At 35.9% G+C, this 20,106-nt stretch overlaps 3 protein-coding genes across 7 annotated transcripts; all 3 read right to left on the bottom strand.

The window, feature by feature from the left end:
• Nucleotides 1-606: 606 nt before the first annotated feature.
• On the bottom strand, nucleotides 607-4,973 carry LOC148189894 (uncharacterized). 3 transcript variants are annotated; one of them, XM_088075485.1, is made up of 4 exons: nucleotides 4,732-4,973; nucleotides 3,751-3,836; nucleotides 2,181-2,257; nucleotides 607-1,239 (listed from the first exon to the last, which is right to left on the bottom strand). In XM_088075485.1, the coding sequence occupies exons 1-4, from the start codon at nucleotides 4,759-4,761 to the stop codon at nucleotides 944-946; spliced, it is 489 nt and encodes a 162-aa protein (XP_087931611.1). In that variant the 5' UTR covers nucleotides 4,762-4,973; the 3' UTR covers nucleotides 607-943. The 3 variants fall into 3 exon arrangements, 2 of the variants coding, with proteins under 2 accessions (XP_087931611.1, XP_087931610.1); XM_088075484.1 differs by having other exon boundaries at nucleotides 608-1,242; nucleotides 4,732-4,972; XR_015776195.1 differs by lacking the exons at nucleotides 3,751-3,836; nucleotides 4,732-4,973 and adding an exon at nucleotides 2,361-2,430 and having other exon boundaries at nucleotides 610-1,242.
• Nucleotides 4,974-7,085: 2,112 nt separating this feature from the next.
• LOC148189893 (immunoglobulin lambda-1 light chain-like) lies at nucleotides 7,086-12,323 on the bottom strand. Its single transcript, XM_088075114.1, has 6 exons — nucleotides 12,266-12,323; nucleotides 11,842-12,173; nucleotides 10,459-10,591; nucleotides 8,754-9,062; nucleotides 7,903-7,977; nucleotides 7,086-7,580 (listed from the first exon to the last, which is right to left on the bottom strand). The coding sequence occupies exons 1-6, from the start codon at nucleotides 12,306-12,308 to the stop codon at nucleotides 7,432-7,434; spliced, it is 1,041 nt and encodes a 346-aa protein (XP_087931240.1). The 5' UTR covers nucleotides 12,309-12,323; the 3' UTR covers nucleotides 7,086-7,431.
• Nucleotides 12,324-13,881: 1,558 nt separating this feature from the next.
• On the bottom strand, nucleotides 13,882-18,475 carry LOC148189892 (uncharacterized). 3 transcript variants are annotated; one of them, XM_088075482.1, is made up of 4 exons: nucleotides 18,262-18,475; nucleotides 17,270-17,355; nucleotides 15,442-15,518; nucleotides 13,882-14,510 (listed from the first exon to the last, which is right to left on the bottom strand). In XM_088075482.1, the coding sequence occupies exons 1-4, from the start codon at nucleotides 18,289-18,291 to the stop codon at nucleotides 14,212-14,214; spliced, it is 492 nt and encodes a 163-aa protein (XP_087931608.1). In that variant the 5' UTR covers nucleotides 18,292-18,475; the 3' UTR covers nucleotides 13,882-14,211. The 3 variants fall into 3 exon arrangements, 2 of the variants coding, with proteins under 2 accessions (XP_087931608.1, XP_087931609.1); XM_088075483.1 differs by having other exon boundaries at nucleotides 13,882-14,507; XR_015776194.1 differs by lacking the exons at nucleotides 17,270-17,355; nucleotides 18,262-18,475 and adding an exon at nucleotides 15,622-15,707.
• Between the last annotated feature and the right edge of the window lie 1,631 nt (nucleotides 18,476-20,106).

Genomic DNA, 20,106 nt, shown 5'->3' with positions numbered 1-20,106 from the left:
TTTGTTTAGACAGAAACAAGACTTGGCCAGTTTTAGGGAAAGATTGTGCTTTGAGTTTTTGTTTTCTTAAAGCACTTTGTTAAGGTTTGGGGATGTTTCTCGTCATAGTTACAATAATAAACACGTGATAATTGAATGATATTTGACACTATTGTAAGACAACTTTATACATTATGAATTCTGTCTGTTTTTCCAAGATGATCCTACACTCAGGCCCTCACTTTAAACCTGTAGTTATCACCTCACACTACATTTGATATTTCCGTTTGTTCTGTGCTGCTGCAGTGAAAAATCAAACTTTTCCACTGCTGCCCTCTAGTGTCTGAACAGCACACTGTCTCTAACTGTACTGCTGCTTTCACTACAACTGACCCTGCTGTTAACATTAGTGCCTTCTGATTACATTATCATGCATTTGGTCCTGTGTGTGTCTGAGCATGAGAGTGTGTTTGTCTGTCAGCAGCTAATCTCACACACTACTGGACCAATCAGCCGTGTTACTACTGACTAAGATTATACACTTCTGTGACAGATTAATATGACTCACTGTTATCATGCAAAAATACTCTGCTATTAATTCTTAAAAATAAAATAAAATACTCCCCAAGCAACGTCTTATCAAAAGTGTTTTTTTAATTAAACTTAAACCGACAGCTGTCTATAGATGTCTTCATACAGGACAAGAACAAAGAAAGAAATGAGAGAAAAAAAGAGCTAAACATGTTGATCATCCTGACTATACAGAGAGATGTGTGAGCATGATATTACAGCAGAGCTCTGAGAGGAGCGTCGAGGAGCAGAGGGAGGTGAAGACAGACTGATGCCCCGTCTCATGTCAGCTACTGATGGAGAAACAGATCAAGTACCATCCTCCTTTACCACCTCCTCTGCTCCTGCACTCTCTGTGACGGTGAGGATGAGTGACAGCAGCGTGGAGGAGAACTCAGATAGATGGAGAGGGGAGTGACAGGACGCATCCATCACTTCCTGGTTTTGCTGGTCTGCGTTCATCTTCTCGCCCTCCTTCTTTCTCATGTTGCTGGGAGACACGGAGGGACAGACAGGAGCGGAGACAGACACACAGGAGGTGGCCATCACTACTCCATGGCCTCCTGGTTCTCTTGGTCTGCGCTGATGTCCTCGCTGGCCTCTTTGCCCTCCTTGCTCCTCTTGCTCTTCTTGTGTTTGTGCCTCCGGTGGCTGTCGCCCTCCTCGCTGTCGTGCCTCCTCCTGCTACTGCTGCTAATGGAAGGAGAAGGACGAGAGTGAGAAAAGGGCAGAGGAGGTGAGGAGAGGAAGAGGAAAGAGATGAGAGGAAGAGGAAAGTGCAGAAAGAAGGGGAGATAAAGAGGTTAGGCAGGAGAGAGAAAAGAGACGACAGGATCAATGGGTGAAAGAAAGAAAAGGTGAAGTGAAATGGAGACGGACAAAAGGGTGAAGAAAACAGAGAGGGAGCATGGTGCCAAATTACAACAAGGGAGGTGATTTTAGGTGAAAGACAGAGTTTGAGACAACAGAAATAAAACAAAACATTGTTTGGATGATTTCAGCCAGATATGAGAAGCTGCTTTTGTGCGCATCGCTGGCAGATTTTGAAAACTGTAGAGCTAACCTCAGCTTTATGAGTTATTGATAACTGTCTCAAGCTTGTTAATGTTTCCAGCTGACTTGTTTTAAAACAAATATAATATAAAAATGTTTTAAGGTATTAAATGTTATTTACATATAGGCTACATGATGTCAGAAAGACTGAGTCTAAAGGTCATTCAAGTAAAAGACATGGAAACAAACAAACAAACAAACAAAAAACAGCATTGTTCTTATTTTAATGTTTTATTCATTTTTTCAAGCAGTATATTCTTACTTTTAGTGTTACAATCAGGCCTGTCACAATAACTACTTTGGTTGGACGATATATTATTCCAGAAATAAACAATATAACAATATTATTATCATTCTGAAATGTGAGATTTTATGCCAGTGCCATCATGATTATATAAGAGCATAATAATGCCTGTAAGCTCTTTCAAACAGCAACATTATAATTATTAAGAATATTCAGACACTGGGATAGGAATATGAAAAAAATAAGATCAGTCATTGGATACACAGAAGCCGTAAATCAATGTAATGGATAATTTAAAAGTGCTACCTGATGATGGTGCTGGATAAAAACTTACCAAAGTCAGAAGGATTCATCCTCTGAGGAACATGAACGTGTTTACCAACAATCCACAGAGAAAATCTGCTAATGTTTCTATAAAGAAAAAAAAGAAGAGACAGTCGTGTTAATATGAACATTAGAGAGCGACATCATGGAGCTGAAATATGATACTGGTTCATTTTTGGGACTCGTTCACCTCAGCCGACACATTCAGCAGCAGACAGGTTTTTGTATTACTCTCTCTCACTGTGAGAAACGTGATCTTTGGCTCTGGAACTAAACTGTGTGTAACAGGTAAGAAAAAACATTTATTTTCCTTCAGTTTGTTTTATTTAACAAATTGAAAATGTTTTTTTTTTTTTAAATGAGTCTCTGCTGCTTCAGGCTTTACGTGTCATTTTTTTTCATAATTAGTAGAGAATTGTTGCAGCCGTGCAGTTACTGTTACATAAAGAGATTCATAATTCCCACACAAAACAACAACAAAAAAGGATGTTAAAATCTCACTGCACAACTCAAGTTTTTCTCTATTCCTTCAGGAGATCAAACCGATTCATATCGAAAAAGTATATTAGAAATCGTAAAATATATACAGTATTAGATTCTGTTGGTAATTCAGTGTAAAAAAAACGATATATATGTCAAAGAAACGTTTAAAAAAAGCATATTTTAAATATGTTTAAAGAAATTTAAAAATGTAAGTCATTCATTAAGTATGCTGTATGATGATGCATATATCTTTTAGACATTCAAACACTGAAAGAGATAATAAATATGATTTTACCATGAGAAGAATTTTGCATACTAATTTATACATTTCTATGATAATATATAATCATGACTTACATATAAAGCCTAGCTGTTACAGACTTTAAATACATATAAATGGGAGGCTTTATAATGATTTGCACAATCTCAAGTGTATTGTATTATATTATTAGATATAAAAAATTATACAAAATGATATCATATATATATTATATAAATGATATTATATAGAGTAAACAGTGTTTATTTATGTTTGATTTATTAAGAAGTATCATTGTAGTTGTATACAAAAGTTTAAGATGTGTAATTTATTTATAATATGTATATCACCATTATTTAGGAAAACCAGTTTCCATTGCATGAAGATAAATGTCATCATTGTATTGTATTATATTAGTAGCAATAATTATAGTGAAAGTATGAACATATTATTTTGCTGCCTAAACACTTTTACTTTTTACATTATTATTATTATTATTATTATTATTATTATTATTATTATTATTATTATTATTATTATTATTATTATTATTGGATGTTGCACATTGATATAATGAATTGCTGAATACATAGTGAATATTTTTGTCCCTCTATAACTCATGCTGACAGTATATTCTCAGCGTGTTTAGTATGACGGTGAATCCAGTACATGTAGTGAACTTTGTGCTGTACTGATGAGTACTTTAGTTTCCAGGATCAGACTGAATGCAGTGCAGAGCTGTAAGCTGCTGCTGACTGTGTGAATGTGTGTCTGTGCTGCTTGTTGCTGCTGTCAAACTTCAGATGAGCAGGTAGTGCAGCCCGTGGTGAGCGTGTACCCAGCAGCACCCACAGTCCACCTGGAGGGGCGGAGCTCCCTGCTGTGTCTGGCCTCAGCCATGTTTCCTCCTGAGGTCAAGTTCTCCTGGAAAAGACGGAGTTAATGCCAAGAAATTCCTGCATGGCAAAAAGTAAATAAATTACCAAATAAATGGTTTAAAAAATTTTTTTAAAAGAATTACCACCAACATTTTGATAAGTAACTGTATTATAATTACATATTTTTCTCAGTGACTGTAACTGATTTATTTATTTTGTAATGTAGGCTAACTTACTCCCTCAGTGTTTGTGTTATTTTAGCTTTTTTATTTAATATCAACAAAATCACAGAATGTATTTTACTAACAAACTTCTTCTAATACACTGTGTATGATATCTTAATGAGCTCATTATCTGGAAAATGGTGATACTAGAGAACTTTTTTATTCATGTTCTTATTTTAAATATAATGTTGAACATTTGAATATTTTCTTCATGTAATCAGCTTTACTTTTTGGTTTTAGTTGTTTTATTTTTTTCCTCTAAATGCTTTGTGCTTTGGTGTATTTGTTTCAACATTTACTTGACTTTTTGTTACATAAATAAAGGTAATAAACGAAATTTGGTTTTCTCATTCTTCATTCGTAATAGTATTAGCAGCAGTATTTTATTTTTGTATGTCTGCCAGTTTGTTTTATTCTCATTAAATGCAAAGTTTTAATAAATATAACAAAACATTTCACCTGAGATTTTTTTTACTTTTCTTTTGCACAATAAATCATTTCATTAAACATATTTGATATGGATTATTTTTATGGGAGATGTATTTTTCCCTTAAAAAAGTATCTGTTTTGTCTGCACTTAATTTACAGGCTTTATGGGGTTTTTTGGACTCTAAAGTGGAGACTGACGTGGGTAGGTATGTTAAAAAAAAAAAGAGTTTATTGTACACAAGAAAAGCAAAGGAGCAGGCAGTGGAGGCAGGGAGCTGACTGACTCACAGAATCATCTCCAGCATAGACGCAGCACATGGACAAACTCAGGCACTGAGGACACTGAGGCGCAACAGCGAGGAACACAGCAGTACCTGAGCACACAGAAACGTAAAAACACTAGTAAGTACAAATAAAATTCACGAGCAAACAACAAACACTGCAAAACTGGCAGCTTAAACCCTGAAGCCATTCAAAAACAAAACACTGAAGTCACAGAAACACTATCAGACTGTACAGAATTAAGCAGCAAAGCAGTGGAGTGACATCAAGCTTTATAAAGGCAGGCTGATGAGCTGAGTGGACACAGGTGTGTCTTATCTGCTGCTGCAGGAGGAGCACGCCACACCTCCTGCCACACACAGGCCTGCAGGAGAGAGAACACACAACAGAGAGAGAACACGTGCAAAAATACACTAAACCAAAACCAATGCAGAATGAAATATATCTAGAAATGGAAAATAAAATTAGTAAAATAAAAAATAATAACGTTCTGCTATCAACTTTTCTCATTTCAGAACATTTTGGAGTCAATTAATTTTGCTCTTGTAAAAAAATCACCATCAGAGTTGATTTTAGTGTTCTGTCTTTTAGTTTACTGTCCTGGTTGATCTCTCTCAGTTTACTGCACTGGAACAAATAGTACTGAATGTACATGTTTTCATTATGCACAACTAATAATTTACTGCAAATAATGACATCACACCATAGCTTCTGCTTTGAAATATTTAATGTTTTATAGTTCTTTCTGCTGTAAAAAAACAAAACAAAAAAAAAACAACAAAAAAAACCAAAAACTTCAAGCTCTTAAAACTCAAAAACACTACGAGTTGCTGAATCTGTTTACATGACGACAGTCCTCCAGACCAATCCTCCAATCAGAAAACACTCATATGTATGTTTTGGAGGGCACTAATAAGAAAGCTGTTTGTCATGTTTGTATGAGGACTTGTTGTTACTCATCAGCACCAAGTGTAAACTGTGAAGTGCAGCTCCCATGAGTGTTGCCTCCAGTTGGATGGTCATTGCTGCTCTTTGGGGGCTCAGTTCAACTGTGTGGGTGGAGGCTCAGTGAAAAAAAAGCTTCCAACAAGAGAAATGACAAACAGCCACAGAGAGGAAGAGGATCTGATAAATGTGTAGAGCAGCAGATATGAATCTGCTCTCTGTGGTTATGAGAACTCATAAAAAAATGTTGACATCGAGTCAACACTTCCTCTCCGGCAGCAGACGGGCTGTGTGGGTTTCTGCTCTGCAGCCTTTCTCACAGTAATAACACAGTGACAGTTACAACCGTGCACTCAGCATCACTGTCTCAGCTTTGATCTGTGCTTTTAATCTGTAAGAGAAACATCTCAGAGCCTCAACTCAGAGCTGAGAAGCTGAAATAAAAGATCTGTTTAACCTGCTTAAATCTGCTCTGATCCCACTTTATTATCTCACACTAATTCTAGCAGAGCTGGCTCTCACTACAGTGTTCACATGGGAGGAATAACTCAATTACAATTAAAAATGGCAGCATGCTCTATGAAACTGGTGAATTTTTAAGTTTTTTAAGTTTTTCAGGGGGTTCAGCTTCAGGTCAGGAGTCTATTGATGGAAAACAGTGTCCTGGTTTTTTTTATTATTATTTATAGAGATTACAGAATAAAGATGCTGTATCCAGACTTTGTATGTCTGTATTGTAAAATTACAACATATTACTTGAGGGAAAGAAATTGTGCATACAGTCTTAACATCAAAAGAAAAAGTGTTTATGTGTTTATATCATTTACAATGAATAAATTAATTGTATTTTTTCGACAATGTATACATTTTGTATGTCTTTATGAAGCATTTTGTGATTCTGTCTTGAAATGTGTGCCACAAATAAAAATCATAATTTATATAATCAGCACCTGAACCAATCCATTTAGTCCTGATCAGGCTGTAATTGATAATTCAGAAAAATCTGATCATTTCATAACAGCTGTTTCTTTAAAGCAACTCACTCTGCTGTTTGTCGATGTGTGTAAACAACAGTGTCATCAGTGTAGAGTTTTATATCGACACTGACACAAATATAAAAGGGGCTCAGGACCAAACCTGGTGGAACACCCGCACCTACTGACTTGTATATAACAGCTGTGTATATATTTGCTTATTTTTCTTTAGTTTTGTTATCCTTGTTAAGCTGTGTGCTTCTGTTCTAATCTTTCTGTGTATTTGTACTTGGTGCTGTGTTTAAGTATATTCGCAGCGACTCAAAACCAGAGTCAAATGACTTGCAGTTGTCAACATACGCGGCTAATGAAGCTGATTCTGTTTTTGATTATTTGCTTTGAGGCCAAAAAAGTTCCATAAAAACAAGGATGTTTACACAAACACTTTATTTTTTCCGTTTATAAAGGATGTTATAGAAGGAATTTTACAAAGCTGTCACACTATGCATATTGTTTTACAAAGAAAAGCAAAAATACTCTAAACAATTACACATCTACCAGACAGCCAATGATTCAACTTATTTTTTTTAATATACTAAAAGTGGAAATAAACAAATTAATGAAAATAACACTGCAGACAATTCACACTTAATTGCTTGTGCATAAAAGAGATATATTTAACAACCAACCACAACACGTCATGATTGATATTTGTGAATACTGAACAAAGTGATAAATGAGATGAACTGATGAGACGTGATGGTGAGAAAAGGCGAGCGGAGAACAGTCAGTCAGCATGTGTGCAGTTGGTGGACGGTCCCTTGTTTCTGAGGAGGAGCAGCAGAGAGAGTCCACAGCAGTACACCAGACTCTTCACTGTCAGCAGTGTGTACAGCACACACAGCAGCTTCACCCTGCACTGAGACTGGAGGGTCACTGACACACAGACACACAGACAGACAGGTCATTCCTCTCTCCGTACTGTTTCACTTTTTAAATTTCCTCACAACATCATCATATTTTCATCAGTATCACTTGGACTTTTCCAGACAGAACCACCAGCTTTAAATGAAGACAAGAACCAGCTTCAATCTGATCAGAAGTTCAAAGACTCTAATCAATTACAACAAGTCACAGCCCCATCAAGCATTTTAGGTATGGAGCCAGGACAGCAACTCTTAATGATGAGATAAGAAACAAAGGCTGCAGTTTAAAGGGAAACATTGGGCATTGAAGGAGAAGCAGCAGTTGATCTTACAGTCAGCTTGCTGCAGAGCTGGCAGGTCTGCTGGCTCTCTCTCTGCAGGACAGGAGGCTGCTGGAGCTGGAACCTCTGAAACAGAAAAGGAGTGAAATGTTTGGGTTTGCATTAACCCTCAAATGCACTAATTGAAACTGCGAATATAAAATACGCCTAATAGAAACACATTGATTTAAAAAAAACCTAACATTTATCTTAAAAATAGTTTTTATGCTCTCATGAGCTGATATTTCAGGAGATTAAAGAAACCATATGTCACAAAACTGTGATGGAAACAATTATTGGCTTTTATAGGTCACATGATGCTGTGGTTGTGCACTTGTTGGTAGGAACTGGCTCCCTCAGCCATGATGCAGCAGCCGCTACGAGAGGTGTTATTACATCCTATAACTCTTCAAAAGTTGAGCAGCTGTAAAGTTTGAATTCACAATTCCTCTGTGTAATGTTGGACAATCACCTCTCAGAAATCCCTCGTGTAAGGATATGTCTTTCCATCATTGCTCCATAACACACCTACATCACCTTCGATTGGAAATAATGACGGCCAGTGTATTTCTAGATGACAGCTGGTGTGGTGGCTGCAATAGAAATAAACCTGCTGATGCTTTGAACATCCATCGCCATGCTTCTTGGAACGTTAATCGCGAGAGGAGAAGTCACATCACTCAATGGAAAGGTGGTCATCTGTTTTAATTGTGTTTATAGACATTTCTAAAATATTGCTTAATTTTTGTGCACATCTGTAATGGAAACCCGCCTAGTGAGAAATGTCAGTCCTCTGCTCTCTCTGACAGCGTCTCCACATGAAGCTGAATCACTGCTGAACACAGTCACCAAATCTTCATTACCTTGTTCTGTTTGGGCCTTCACTGCGCCCCCCTCGTGCTGCACGTAGCAGTGATATTTATATGTGCTGTTCTCTGGCTGATGGATCAGCAAGATGGAGGCGGTGCGTCCCGACTCTCTGAGCTCCAGCTGCTCTCCGTCATCAGGGCTCAGATCCACCAGAGTACCACTCTCCCTCCATCTTTTCCAGGAGAACTTGACCTCAGGAGGAAACATGGCTGAGGCCAGACACAGCAGGGAGCTCCGCCCCTCCAGGTGGACTGTGGGTGCTGCTGGGTACACGCTCACCACGGGCTGCACTACCTGCTCATCTGAAGTTTGACAGCAGCAACAAGCAGCACAGACACACATTCACACAGTCAGCAGCAGCTTACAGCTCTGCACTGCATTCAGTCTGATCCTGGAAACTAAAGTACTCATCAGTACAGCACAAAGTTCACTACATGTACTGGATTCACCGTCATACTAAACACACTGAGAATATACTGTCAGCATGACTTATAGAGGGACAAAAATATTATGTAGTTATTATTTTATATTATATTATGATGACATTTATCTTCAGACAGTCAATCAACATAACAGTAATATACAAATTATTCAACAATCGCATATTTTCTATCACATAAAATAGAGTTGTAATCTAAAATACATGTAAGTACAACACATTTACAACATATTTTAAAAAACAGGGGGATGTTTAGATATATCAAATGTAAATAGAAACTGTTTCTTAAAATAAGATTAAACCTGATCACCATGGGGGATTCTACATAATAATATTAACTGTCTAACATAATATAACAGCAGAATTTACTGTCCTACAAAAAAAGAGTCCCATTAAGATAAAATTTGAAATACAATTGTAATTTTATTCATTACAGTATAAGTTTATTATATTTTTGTATTTACCATCAAGTAATTTCATCAGATTTGTTAAGATAAAAGTGACTACATCAATGATTTAAATATGATAATGTTAACTTTTGTACACAACTACATTTATTTGGATCCATAAAACATGAATAAGGACGTAATATAATATAATATAAATAATAAAGAAATTTTGCAAAGTAATATATAGCCTCTTTTTTAAATTTAGGGTTAATTAAAAGTTAGTTAAAATGCAGATATATACATGTGCCATTATTATACATCATCACAGAAATATATAAATAAATTTACAGAATTCTGGTAATTGTAATAACATATTATCTGATTAAATGTTTCAATGTCTTAAAGACATTTGTACCTCTATATTGTAAAATTCATGTGAGACATTTTACCATTTAACATATATTTATTAAATTGCATTAATTTCATAAGCAAAATATTACAATTTCATGCTTTTTATAATACATTTTCTGACACATCTTAAAATAATTTTAAAGTCGTATTTTGTATTAGATGGTATTGAGTCACTGAGGGGAACTTATTATATATATTTTTATATTTCCATTATCATACTTTTTAATATATAAATCAGATTCATCTCCTTTAAAAATAAATAATTACTTGAGTTGTGCTTTGAAATTCAAAAAAATCGTTTAGGAATTATGAACCTGTTAATGTAACAATAGCTGCAAGAATACTCTACTGATGATGAAAAAAACTAACGTTAAGCTTGAAGCAGCAGAGAATCATTAATAAAAACATTTTCAACTTGTTAAATAAAACAATTGAAGGAAAATAAATGTTTATTCTTACCTGTTACATACAGTTTAGTTCCAGAGCCAAAGATCCTGATGTTTCTCACAGTGAGAGAGAGTAATACAAAAACCTGTCTGCTGCTGAATGTGTCGGCTGAGGTGAACGAGTCCCAAAAATTAACCAGTATAATATTTCAGCTCCATGATGTCGCTCTCTAATGTTCATATTAACACGACTGTCTCTTCTTTTTTTTCCTTTATAGGAACATTAGCAGATTTTCTCTGTGGATCGCTGGTTCACACGTTCATGTTCCTCAGAGGATGAATCCTTCTGACTTTGGTAAGTTTGTATCCAGCACCATCATCAGCTCACATTTTTAAATTGTCCATTACTTTGATTTATGATGTATGTGTATCACATTAATGGATTCCTTTTGACAAAACCAGTGCTGCAACAGAAAGAGTTGAGATCCTCCTGCTTTCGAAATCAGTGCAACACATGAGATCAAAAAAAAGTTCAAACAAACAAATACTTAAGAGGGCTGCTAACCATGGTGGCTGATGGGAAAACAAAAATGGTCCTCTCTAGAGTAAGTGTTTGGTTTGTCCGTTCTGGGCTACTGTAGAAACATGGAGGTTCAACATGGCGGACTCTGAAGATATTCCTGCTTCATTCGGATTTTCAGGTTGTTATCAGTTAAAGAAAATATATTTATATTATATTCCATTTCTGGAATATTATTGCCTAAACTTAACCTCCCCAAATTTTTGCTACTTACTTACTTTGATGATAAACATCCTCTGTGGATGTGACAGAAATCAGGCCAACAATTGTCTTGTTCTGGATCAAAGTTTTGGTTGGATGGAACGACTGAGCCAAACGTCCCACTGCTCACAGAGAAAACCTGGATTAATCCAAAAACATTTCCCAAATCTGCTGGGGGAGAATTATCATAAATCCAAGAAATCAGCTGTGTCATTTATTGAAACGAAATTATCTGCTAAAATCTGTTAAAAAAGGAGTGTAAGAAATGTGTCTTTGAAGCTTTTATTGTGAAAGAAACGCAGGAAGTTTACACATTAAGAGCAGATCAGTATTATGAGGAGGAATCGACTTTATTCCTGCTGCAGGTCACACAAAGGATTTGTGTTTTTCATTTAATTTAAATGTTCAGTTTTTCTTATCTTTTGAAATTATTTCACCACTGCTCTTCTGTGCTGCTCTAAACCTGCTGGAAAATATAATGAAAATATTTAAAAATATAATGTTGGATAAATTCTGATTCCAGTAAAGAAAATAAATTCCTTAGTTCAGTGTGCTTGTGACTCTGGCTGAGCTGGAGGTGAAATGTGTGAACCTGGGCTGTGGTTTGCTGCTCTCCTCCTGTCACAAACACTGTGTGACATCTGTTGTTGGTTTTTGTACGGGCTGCAGGGATCATTTCTCTCTGTGGGACCTCACACAGTAGCAGTAGTAAGTGGCTGAATGACTGAGTTCAACTTTTTGGATCCTCAACTCACAGACTTTCTGTTCATACACAGCTGAGAAATTATTTTTCTGAGGATGATTGTAATATGTAACTTTACCATCACTTCTGTCAATACTCAGAATCCGTGTGAATGTTTCTGTGTCTCTCTTCTGGAACCAGACTATCCTACTTCTATCATGACACTGCTCATCGCCTCGACAGCTGAAGGAGACGTTATCACCGACTCTCCTGGTCAGTGTTAAATCATCCTGAATCAGCTGATCTGCTGCCATGGCAACCAGCGCTGCAGAGACACAGACAGGTAGATGAAGGTGAGTGTGACAGTGTCTGTTAAAGGTGGACTTTGTTGGCTCCTGATTGGCTGGAAACACTCACCTGAACACAGACAGCACAGAGCAGCAGCTGGGAGGAAAAGCATGTTGTGCAGTGGTGTTTCCTCTGCTCAACCTGCGGAGAAGTGGAGCTCTGACGCAGCTGAGGCCAAACGAGGACGAGCTGTGAGATCAGACGAGGGCCACGTGGTCTCTAACAGGTCCTCACACCTCCCATCAGCCCCTGCGGTGGAAAATTAGAGAGACAAAAGATACAAACTCAGGTGATTTTAACAGTGAAGATGATGAATTCAAGTATTATGAATAAAAAGTGTTTTTTATTTTTGTCAAAGTGAGAAATTCTGTTTGTGTTCAAACTTCAAATTTCTGTTGTTGCTAAAGAAAAATGTTACTATGAGCCAGCAGATGGGATTTATTTTTTATTTCATTTATCTTTGTTTTAATATCATTATTTTAATATTATTTTCTAAATAATGATTTATCTGTCTGAAATGATTTAGTGAGACGTTTATTCATCTTAATTTTAATCTGACAAAAGATAAAAAATCTGTATTACTATCAGAAATATATATATATTAGTGCTGGGCCGTTAACGGCTTTAACGTGCAAGCGTTAATCGCTGGATTCTTATCGCCCGATAAACAAATAATGATTTATCTGTCTGAACTGATTTAGTGAGACGTTTATTCATCGTGATTTTAATCACGATGAATAAAGTTTAGTACCACAGACTGTTATGTGTTGGCAGTTCAACATGGTGGACTCCTTAGTCATTAACATAGATATCAACAGTTCATTCTAATGCAAACAAAATAATTTGTGTTTCAGGTGATTATCTATTAAGAAAAACTCACTTATATTCCATTTCTGCCAATATGATAAAATATACATAAGAATATAATAAATGTACCTTGTACCTTGTATATCCACCACAGTCCTTCACACTGAACCTTTAACTGGACCACAGAAGTGTTTTCTGATTGGCTGGATGAAATCATTAGTCTGTGAAACATAAATGTGTTTGATGACACGACTGAGTTTATAGTTTGTTTAGACAGAAACAAGACTTGGCCAGTTTTAGGGAAAGATTGTGCTTTGAGTTTTTGTTTTCTTAAAGCACTTTGTTAAGGTTTGGGGACCTTTCTCGTCATAGTTACAATAATAAACACGTGATAATTGAATGATATTTGACACTATTGTAAGACAACTTTATACATTATGAATTCTGTCTGTTTTTCCAAGATGATCCTACACTCAGGCCCTCACTTTAAACCTGTAGTTATCACCTCACACTACATTTGATATTTCCGTTTGTTCTGTGCTGCTGCAGTGAAAAATCAAACTTTTCCACTGCTGCCCTCTAGTGTCTGAACAGCACACTGTCTCTAACTGTACTGCTGCTTTCACTACAACTGACCCTGCTGTTAACATTAGTGCCTTCTGATTACATTATCATGCATTTGGTCCTGTGTGTGTCTGAGCATGAGAGTGTGTTTGTCTGTCAGCAGCTAATCTCACACACTACTGGACCAATCAGCCGTGTTACTACTGACTAAGATTATACACTTCTGTGACAGATTAATATGACTCACTGTTATCATGCAAAAATACTCTGCTATTAATTCTCTGAAAATAAAATAAAATACTCCCCAAACAACGTCTTATCAAAAGTGTTTTTTAATTGAACTTAAACCGACAGCTGTCTATAGATGTCTTCATACAGGACAAGAACAAAGAAAGAAATGAGAGAAAAAAAGAGCTAAACATGTTGATCATCCTGACTATACAGAGAGATGTGTGAGCATGATGTTACAGCAGAGCTCTGAGAGGAGCGTCGAGGAGCAGAGGGAGGTGAAGACAGACTGATGCCCCGTCTCATGTCAGCTACTGATGGAGAAACAGATCAAGTACCATCCCTCCTTTACCACCTCCTCTGCTCCTGCACTCTCTGTGACGGTGAGGATGAGTGACAGCAGCGTGGAGGAGAACTCAGATAGATGGAGAGGGGAGTGACAGGACGCATCCATCACTTCCTGGTTTTGCTGGTCTGCGTTCATCTTCTCCCTCTCCTTCTTTCTCATGTTGCTGGGAGACACGGAGGGACAGACAGGAGCGGAGACAGACACACAGGAGGTGGCCATCACTACTCCATGGCCTCCTGGTTCTCTTGGTCTGCGCTGATGTCCTCGCTGGCCTCTTTGCCCTCCTTGCTCCTCTTGCTCTTCTTGTGTTTGTGCCTCCGGTGGCTGTCGCCCTCCTCGCTGTCGTGCCTCCTCCTGCTACTGCTGCTAATGGAAGGAGAAGGACGAGAGTGAGAAAAGGGCAGAGGAGGTGAGGAGAGGAAGAGGAAAGAGATGAGAGGAAGAGGAAAGTGCAGAAAGAAGGGGAGATAAAGAGGTTAGGCAGGAGAGAGAAAGAGACGACAGGATCAATGGGTGAAAGAAAGAAAAGGTGAAGTGAAATGGAGACGGACAAAAGGGTGAAGAAAACAGAGAGGGAGCATGGTGCCAAATTACAACAAGGGAGGTGATTTTAGGTGAAAGACAGAGTTTGAGACAACAGAAATAAAACAAAACATTGTTTGGATGATTTCAGCCAGATATGAGAAGCTGCTTTTGTGCGCATCGTTGGCACATTTTGAAAACTGGAGAGCTAACCTCAGCTTTATGAGTTATTGATAACCGTCTCAAGCTTGTTAATGTTTCCAGCTGACTTGTTTTAAAACAAATATAATATAAAACCGTTTTAAGGTATTAAATGTTATTTACATAGGCTACATGATGTCAGAAAAACTGAGTCTAAAGGTCATTCAAGTAAAAGACATGGAAACAAACAAACAAACAAAAAACAGCATTGTTCTTATTTTATTATTTTATTCATCTTTTCAAGCAGTATATTCTTACTTTTAGTGTTACAATCAGGCCTGTCACAATAACTTCTTTGGTTGGACAATATATTGTTCCAGAAATAAACAATATAACAATATTATTATCATTCTGAAATGTGAGATTTTATGCCAGTGCCATCATGATTATATAAGAGCATAATAATGCCTGTAAGCTCTTTCAAACAGCAACATTATAATTATTAAGAATATTCAGACACTGGGATAGGAATATGAAAAAAACAAGATCAGTCATTGGATGCACAGAAGCCGTAAATCAAAGTAATGGATAATTTAAAAGTGCTACCTGATGATGGTTCTGGATAAAAACTTACCAAAGTCAGAAGGATTCATCCTCTGAGGAACATGAACGTGTGAACCAACAATCCACAGAGAAAATCTGCTAATGTTTCTATAAAGAAAAAAAAGAAGAGACAGTCGTGTTAATATGAACATTAGAGAGCGACATCATGGAGCTGAAATATGATACTGGTTCATTTTTGGGACTCGTTCACCTCAGCCGACACATTCAGCAGCAGACAGGTGTTTGTATTACTCTCTCTCACTGTGAGAAACGTGATCTTTGGCTCTGGAACTAAACTTTATGTAACAGGTAAGAAAAAATATTTATTTTCCTTCAGTTTGTTTTATTGAACAAATTAAAAATGTTTTGTTTTTTTTAATGAGTCTCTGCTGCTTCAAGCTTTACATCTTAATTTTTTCATAATTAGTAGAGAATTGTTGCAGCCGTGCAGTTATTGTTACATAAAGAGATTCCTACACAAAACAACAAGAAAAAAGGATGTTAAAATCTGTGTAAAAAAAGATATATATGTCAAAGAAATGTTTAATAAAAAGCATATTTTAAATATGTTTAAAGAAATTTAAAAATGTAAGTCATTCATTTAGTATGCTGTATGATGATGCATATATCTTTTAGACTTTCAAACACTGAAAGAGATAATAAATATGATGTTACCATGAGAAGAATTTTGCATACTAATTTATACATTTCTATGATAATATATAATAATGACACATACAAAGCCTAGCTGTTAACTGACTTTAAATACATATAAATGGGAGGCTTTATAATGATTTGCACAATCTCAAATGTATTGTAATATATTATTAGATATAAAAAAAATACAAAATGATATCATATATATATTATAAAAATTATATTATATAGATTAAACAGTGTTTATTTATGTTTGATGTATTGAGAAATATCATTGTAGTTGTGTACAAAAGTTTAAATTGTGGTTATGAAGTTCTTAATGTCTTTATTTGTTTCTTTAGAAATTAGAGTTAATTGATATTAAATAAAACATGTTAGATAATTAAAGGTACAATTGTATTTCATGAATATTTAATTTAATATTCAATCTGTAGATTAACAACACATTATGTTATGTTATGTTATGTTATGTTATGTTATGTTATGTTATGTTATGTTATGTTATGTTATGTTATGTTATGTTATATTATGTTATATTATATTATATTATATTATATTATATTATATTATATTATATTATATTATATTATATTATATTATCATTAAATTTCCCCAAGGCAATAAGTAAGGTTCTATCTGGGTATAAAAGTTAAAATTGTTATGAAATGTATAAAAAACAAAGTAAATTCATGTATTTATAAATAATTTTACCAATCTATTTTATGTGATGGTAAATGTGTAATTTATTTATAATATGTAAATCACCATTATTTAGGAAAACCAGTTTTCATTGCACGAAGATAAATGTCATCATTGTATTGTATTATATTAGTAGCAATAATTATAGTGAAAGTATGACCATATTATTTTGCTGCCTAAACATGTTTACTTTTTACATTATTATTACTATTATTATTGGATGTTGCACATTGATATAATGAATTGCTGAACACATACTGAATATTTTTGTCCCTCTATAACTCATGCTGACAGTATATTCTCAGTGTGTTTAGTATGACGGTGAATCCAGTACATGTAGTGAACTTTGTGCTGTACTGATGAGTACTTTAGTTTCCAGGATCAGACTGAATGCAGTGCAGAGCTGTAAGCTGCTGCTGACTGTGTGAATGTGTGTCTGTGCTGCTTGTTGCTGCTGTCAAACTTCAGATGAGCAGGTAGTGCAGCCCGTGGTGAGCGTGTACCCAGCAGCACCCACAGTCCACCTGGAGGGGCGGAGCTCTCTGCTGTGTCTGGCCTCAGCCATGTTTCCTCCTGAGGTCAAGTTCTCCTGGAAAAGACGGAGTTAATGCCAAGAAATTCCTGCATGGCAAAAAGTAAATAAATTAACAAATAAATGGTTTAAAAAAAAATTTAAAAAGAAGTACCACCAACATTTTGATAAGTAACTGTATTATAATTACATATTTTTCTCAGTGACTGTAACTGATTTATTTATTTTGTAATGTAGGCTAACTTACTCCCTCAGTGTTTGTTATTTTAGCTTTTTTTATTTTATATCAACAAAATCACAGAATGTAATTTACTAACAAACATCTTCTAATACACTGTGTATGATATCTTAATGATCTCATTATCTGGAGAACGGTGATACTAGAGAACGGGAGAACTTTTTTTATTCATGTGGTGCTTATTTTAAACATAATATTGAATATTTCAATATTTTCTTCATGTAATCAGCTTTACTTTTTGGTTTTAGTTGTTTTGTTTTTTTTCTCTAAATGCTTTGTGCTTTGGTGTATTTGTTTCAACATTTACTTGACTTTTTGTCACATAAATAAATGTAATAAACGAAATTTGGTTTTCTCATTCTTAATTTTATTAGTATTAGCAGCAGTATTTTATTTTTGTATGTCTGCCAGTTTGTTTTATTCTGATTAAATGCAAAGTTTTAATAAATGTAACAAAACATTTCACTTGAGATTATTTTGACTTTTCTTTTCTACATAAAATATAAATCATTTCATTAAACATATTTGATGTGGATTTTTTTTTATGAAGATGTATTTTTGCCTTTAAAATACTCTCTGTTTTGTCTGCACTTACTTTACAGGCTTTATGGGGTTTTTTGGACCCTAAAGTGCAGACTGACGTGGGTAGGTATGTAAAAAAGAGTTTATTGTACTCCAGAAAAGCAAAGGAGCAGGCAGTGGAGGCAGGGAGCTGACTGACTCACAGAATCATCTCCAGCATAGACGCAGCACATGGACAAACTCAGGCACTGAGGACACTGAGGCGCAACAGCGAGGAACACAGGAGTACCTGAGCACACAGAAACGTAAAAACACTAGTAAGTAAAAAATAAAATTCACGAGCAAACAACAAACACTGCAAAACTGGCAGCTTAAACCCTGAAGCCATTCAAAAACAAAACACTGAAGTCACAGAAACACTATCAGACTGTACAGAATTAAGCAGCAAAGCAGTGGAGTGACGTCAAGCTTTATAAAGGCAGGCTGATGAGCTGAGTGGACACAGGTGTGTCTTATCTGCTGCTGCAGGAGGAGCACGCCACACCTCCTGCCACACACAGGCCTGCAGGACAGAGAACACACAACAGAGAGAGAACACGTGCAAAAATACACTAAACCAAAACCAATGCAGAATGAAGTATATATAGAAATGGAAAATAAAATGAGTAAAATAAGAAAACAATAACATTCTGCCATCAACTTTTCTCATTTCAGAATATTTTGGAGTCAATGAATTTTGCTCAAAAAAGCAGTTAAAGCTCCTAATTTGCCCCCCAAGTTAACTCCTGGAGCTGCTGACTTCATGAACTAATTTATTTGATCAAAAAACCTCCAGATCCTCCAGACCAATCCTCCAATCAGAAAACACTCATATGTATGTTTTGGAGGGCACTAATAAGAAAGCTGTTTGTCATGTTTGTATGAGGACTTGTTGTTACTCATCAGCACCAAGTGTAAACTGTGAAGTGCAGCTCCCATGAGTGTTGCCTCCAGTTGGATGGTCATTGCTGCTCTTTGGGGGCTCAGTTCAACTGTGTGGGTGGAGGGCTCAGTGAAAAAAAAGCTTCCAACAAGAGAAATGACAAACAGCCACAGAGAGGAAGAGGATCTGATAAATGTGAAGAGCAGCAGATATGAATCTGCTCTCTGTGGTTATTAGAACTCAAAAAAAAATGTTGACATCGAGTCAACACTTCCTCTCCGGCAGTAGACGGGCTGTGTGGGTTTCTGCTCTGCAGCCTTTCTCACAGTAATAACACAGTGACAGTTACAACCGTGCACTCAGCATCACTGTCTCAGCTTTGATCTGTGCTTTTAATCTGTAAGAGAAACATCTCAGAGCCTCAACTCAGAGCTGAGAAGTTAAAAAAATGGCAGCATGCTCTATGAAACTGGTGAATTTTAAAGTTTTTTAAGTTTTTTAGGGGGTTCAGCTTCTGGTCAGGGGTCTATTGATGGAAAACAGTGTCCTGGTTATTTTATTATTATTCATAGAGATTACAGAATAATGATGCTGTATCCAGACTTTGTATGTCTGTATTGTAAAATCACAACATATTACTTGAGGGAAAGAAATTGTGCTTAAAATCTTAACATCAAAACAAAAAGTGTTTTATGTGTTTATATCATTTACAATGAATAAATTAATTGTATTTTTTTGACAATGTATACATTTTATATTTCTTTGTGAAGCATTTTGTGATTCTGTCTTGAAATGTGTGCCACAAATAAAAATCATAATTTATATAATCAGCACCTGAACCAATCCATTTAGTCCTGATCAGGCTGTAATTGATAAGAGACATTTTATTCAGAAAAATCTGATCATGTCATAACAGCTGTTTCTTTAAAGCAACTCGCTCTGCTGTTTGTCGATGTGTGTAAACAATAGTGTCATCTGCGTAGAGTTTTATATCGACACTGACACAAATATAAAAGGGGCTCAGGACCAAACCTGGTGGAACACCCACACCTACTGACTTGTATATAACAGCTGTGTATATATTTGCTTATTTTTCTTTAGTTTTGTTATCCTTGTTAAGCTGTGT

The sequence above is a fragment of the Plectropomus leopardus genome, chromosome 3, assembly GCF_026936395.1.
Source record: "Plectropomus leopardus strain MGB_pleo_1.0 chromosome 3, ASM2693639v1, whole genome shotgun sequence".
Classification (NCBI taxonomy): Eukaryota; Metazoa; Chordata; class Actinopteri; order Perciformes; family Serranidae; genus Plectropomus; species Plectropomus leopardus.
Note: the sequence above shows the minus strand (reverse complement) of the source record. Positions and strands in the feature narration are given on the sequence as shown.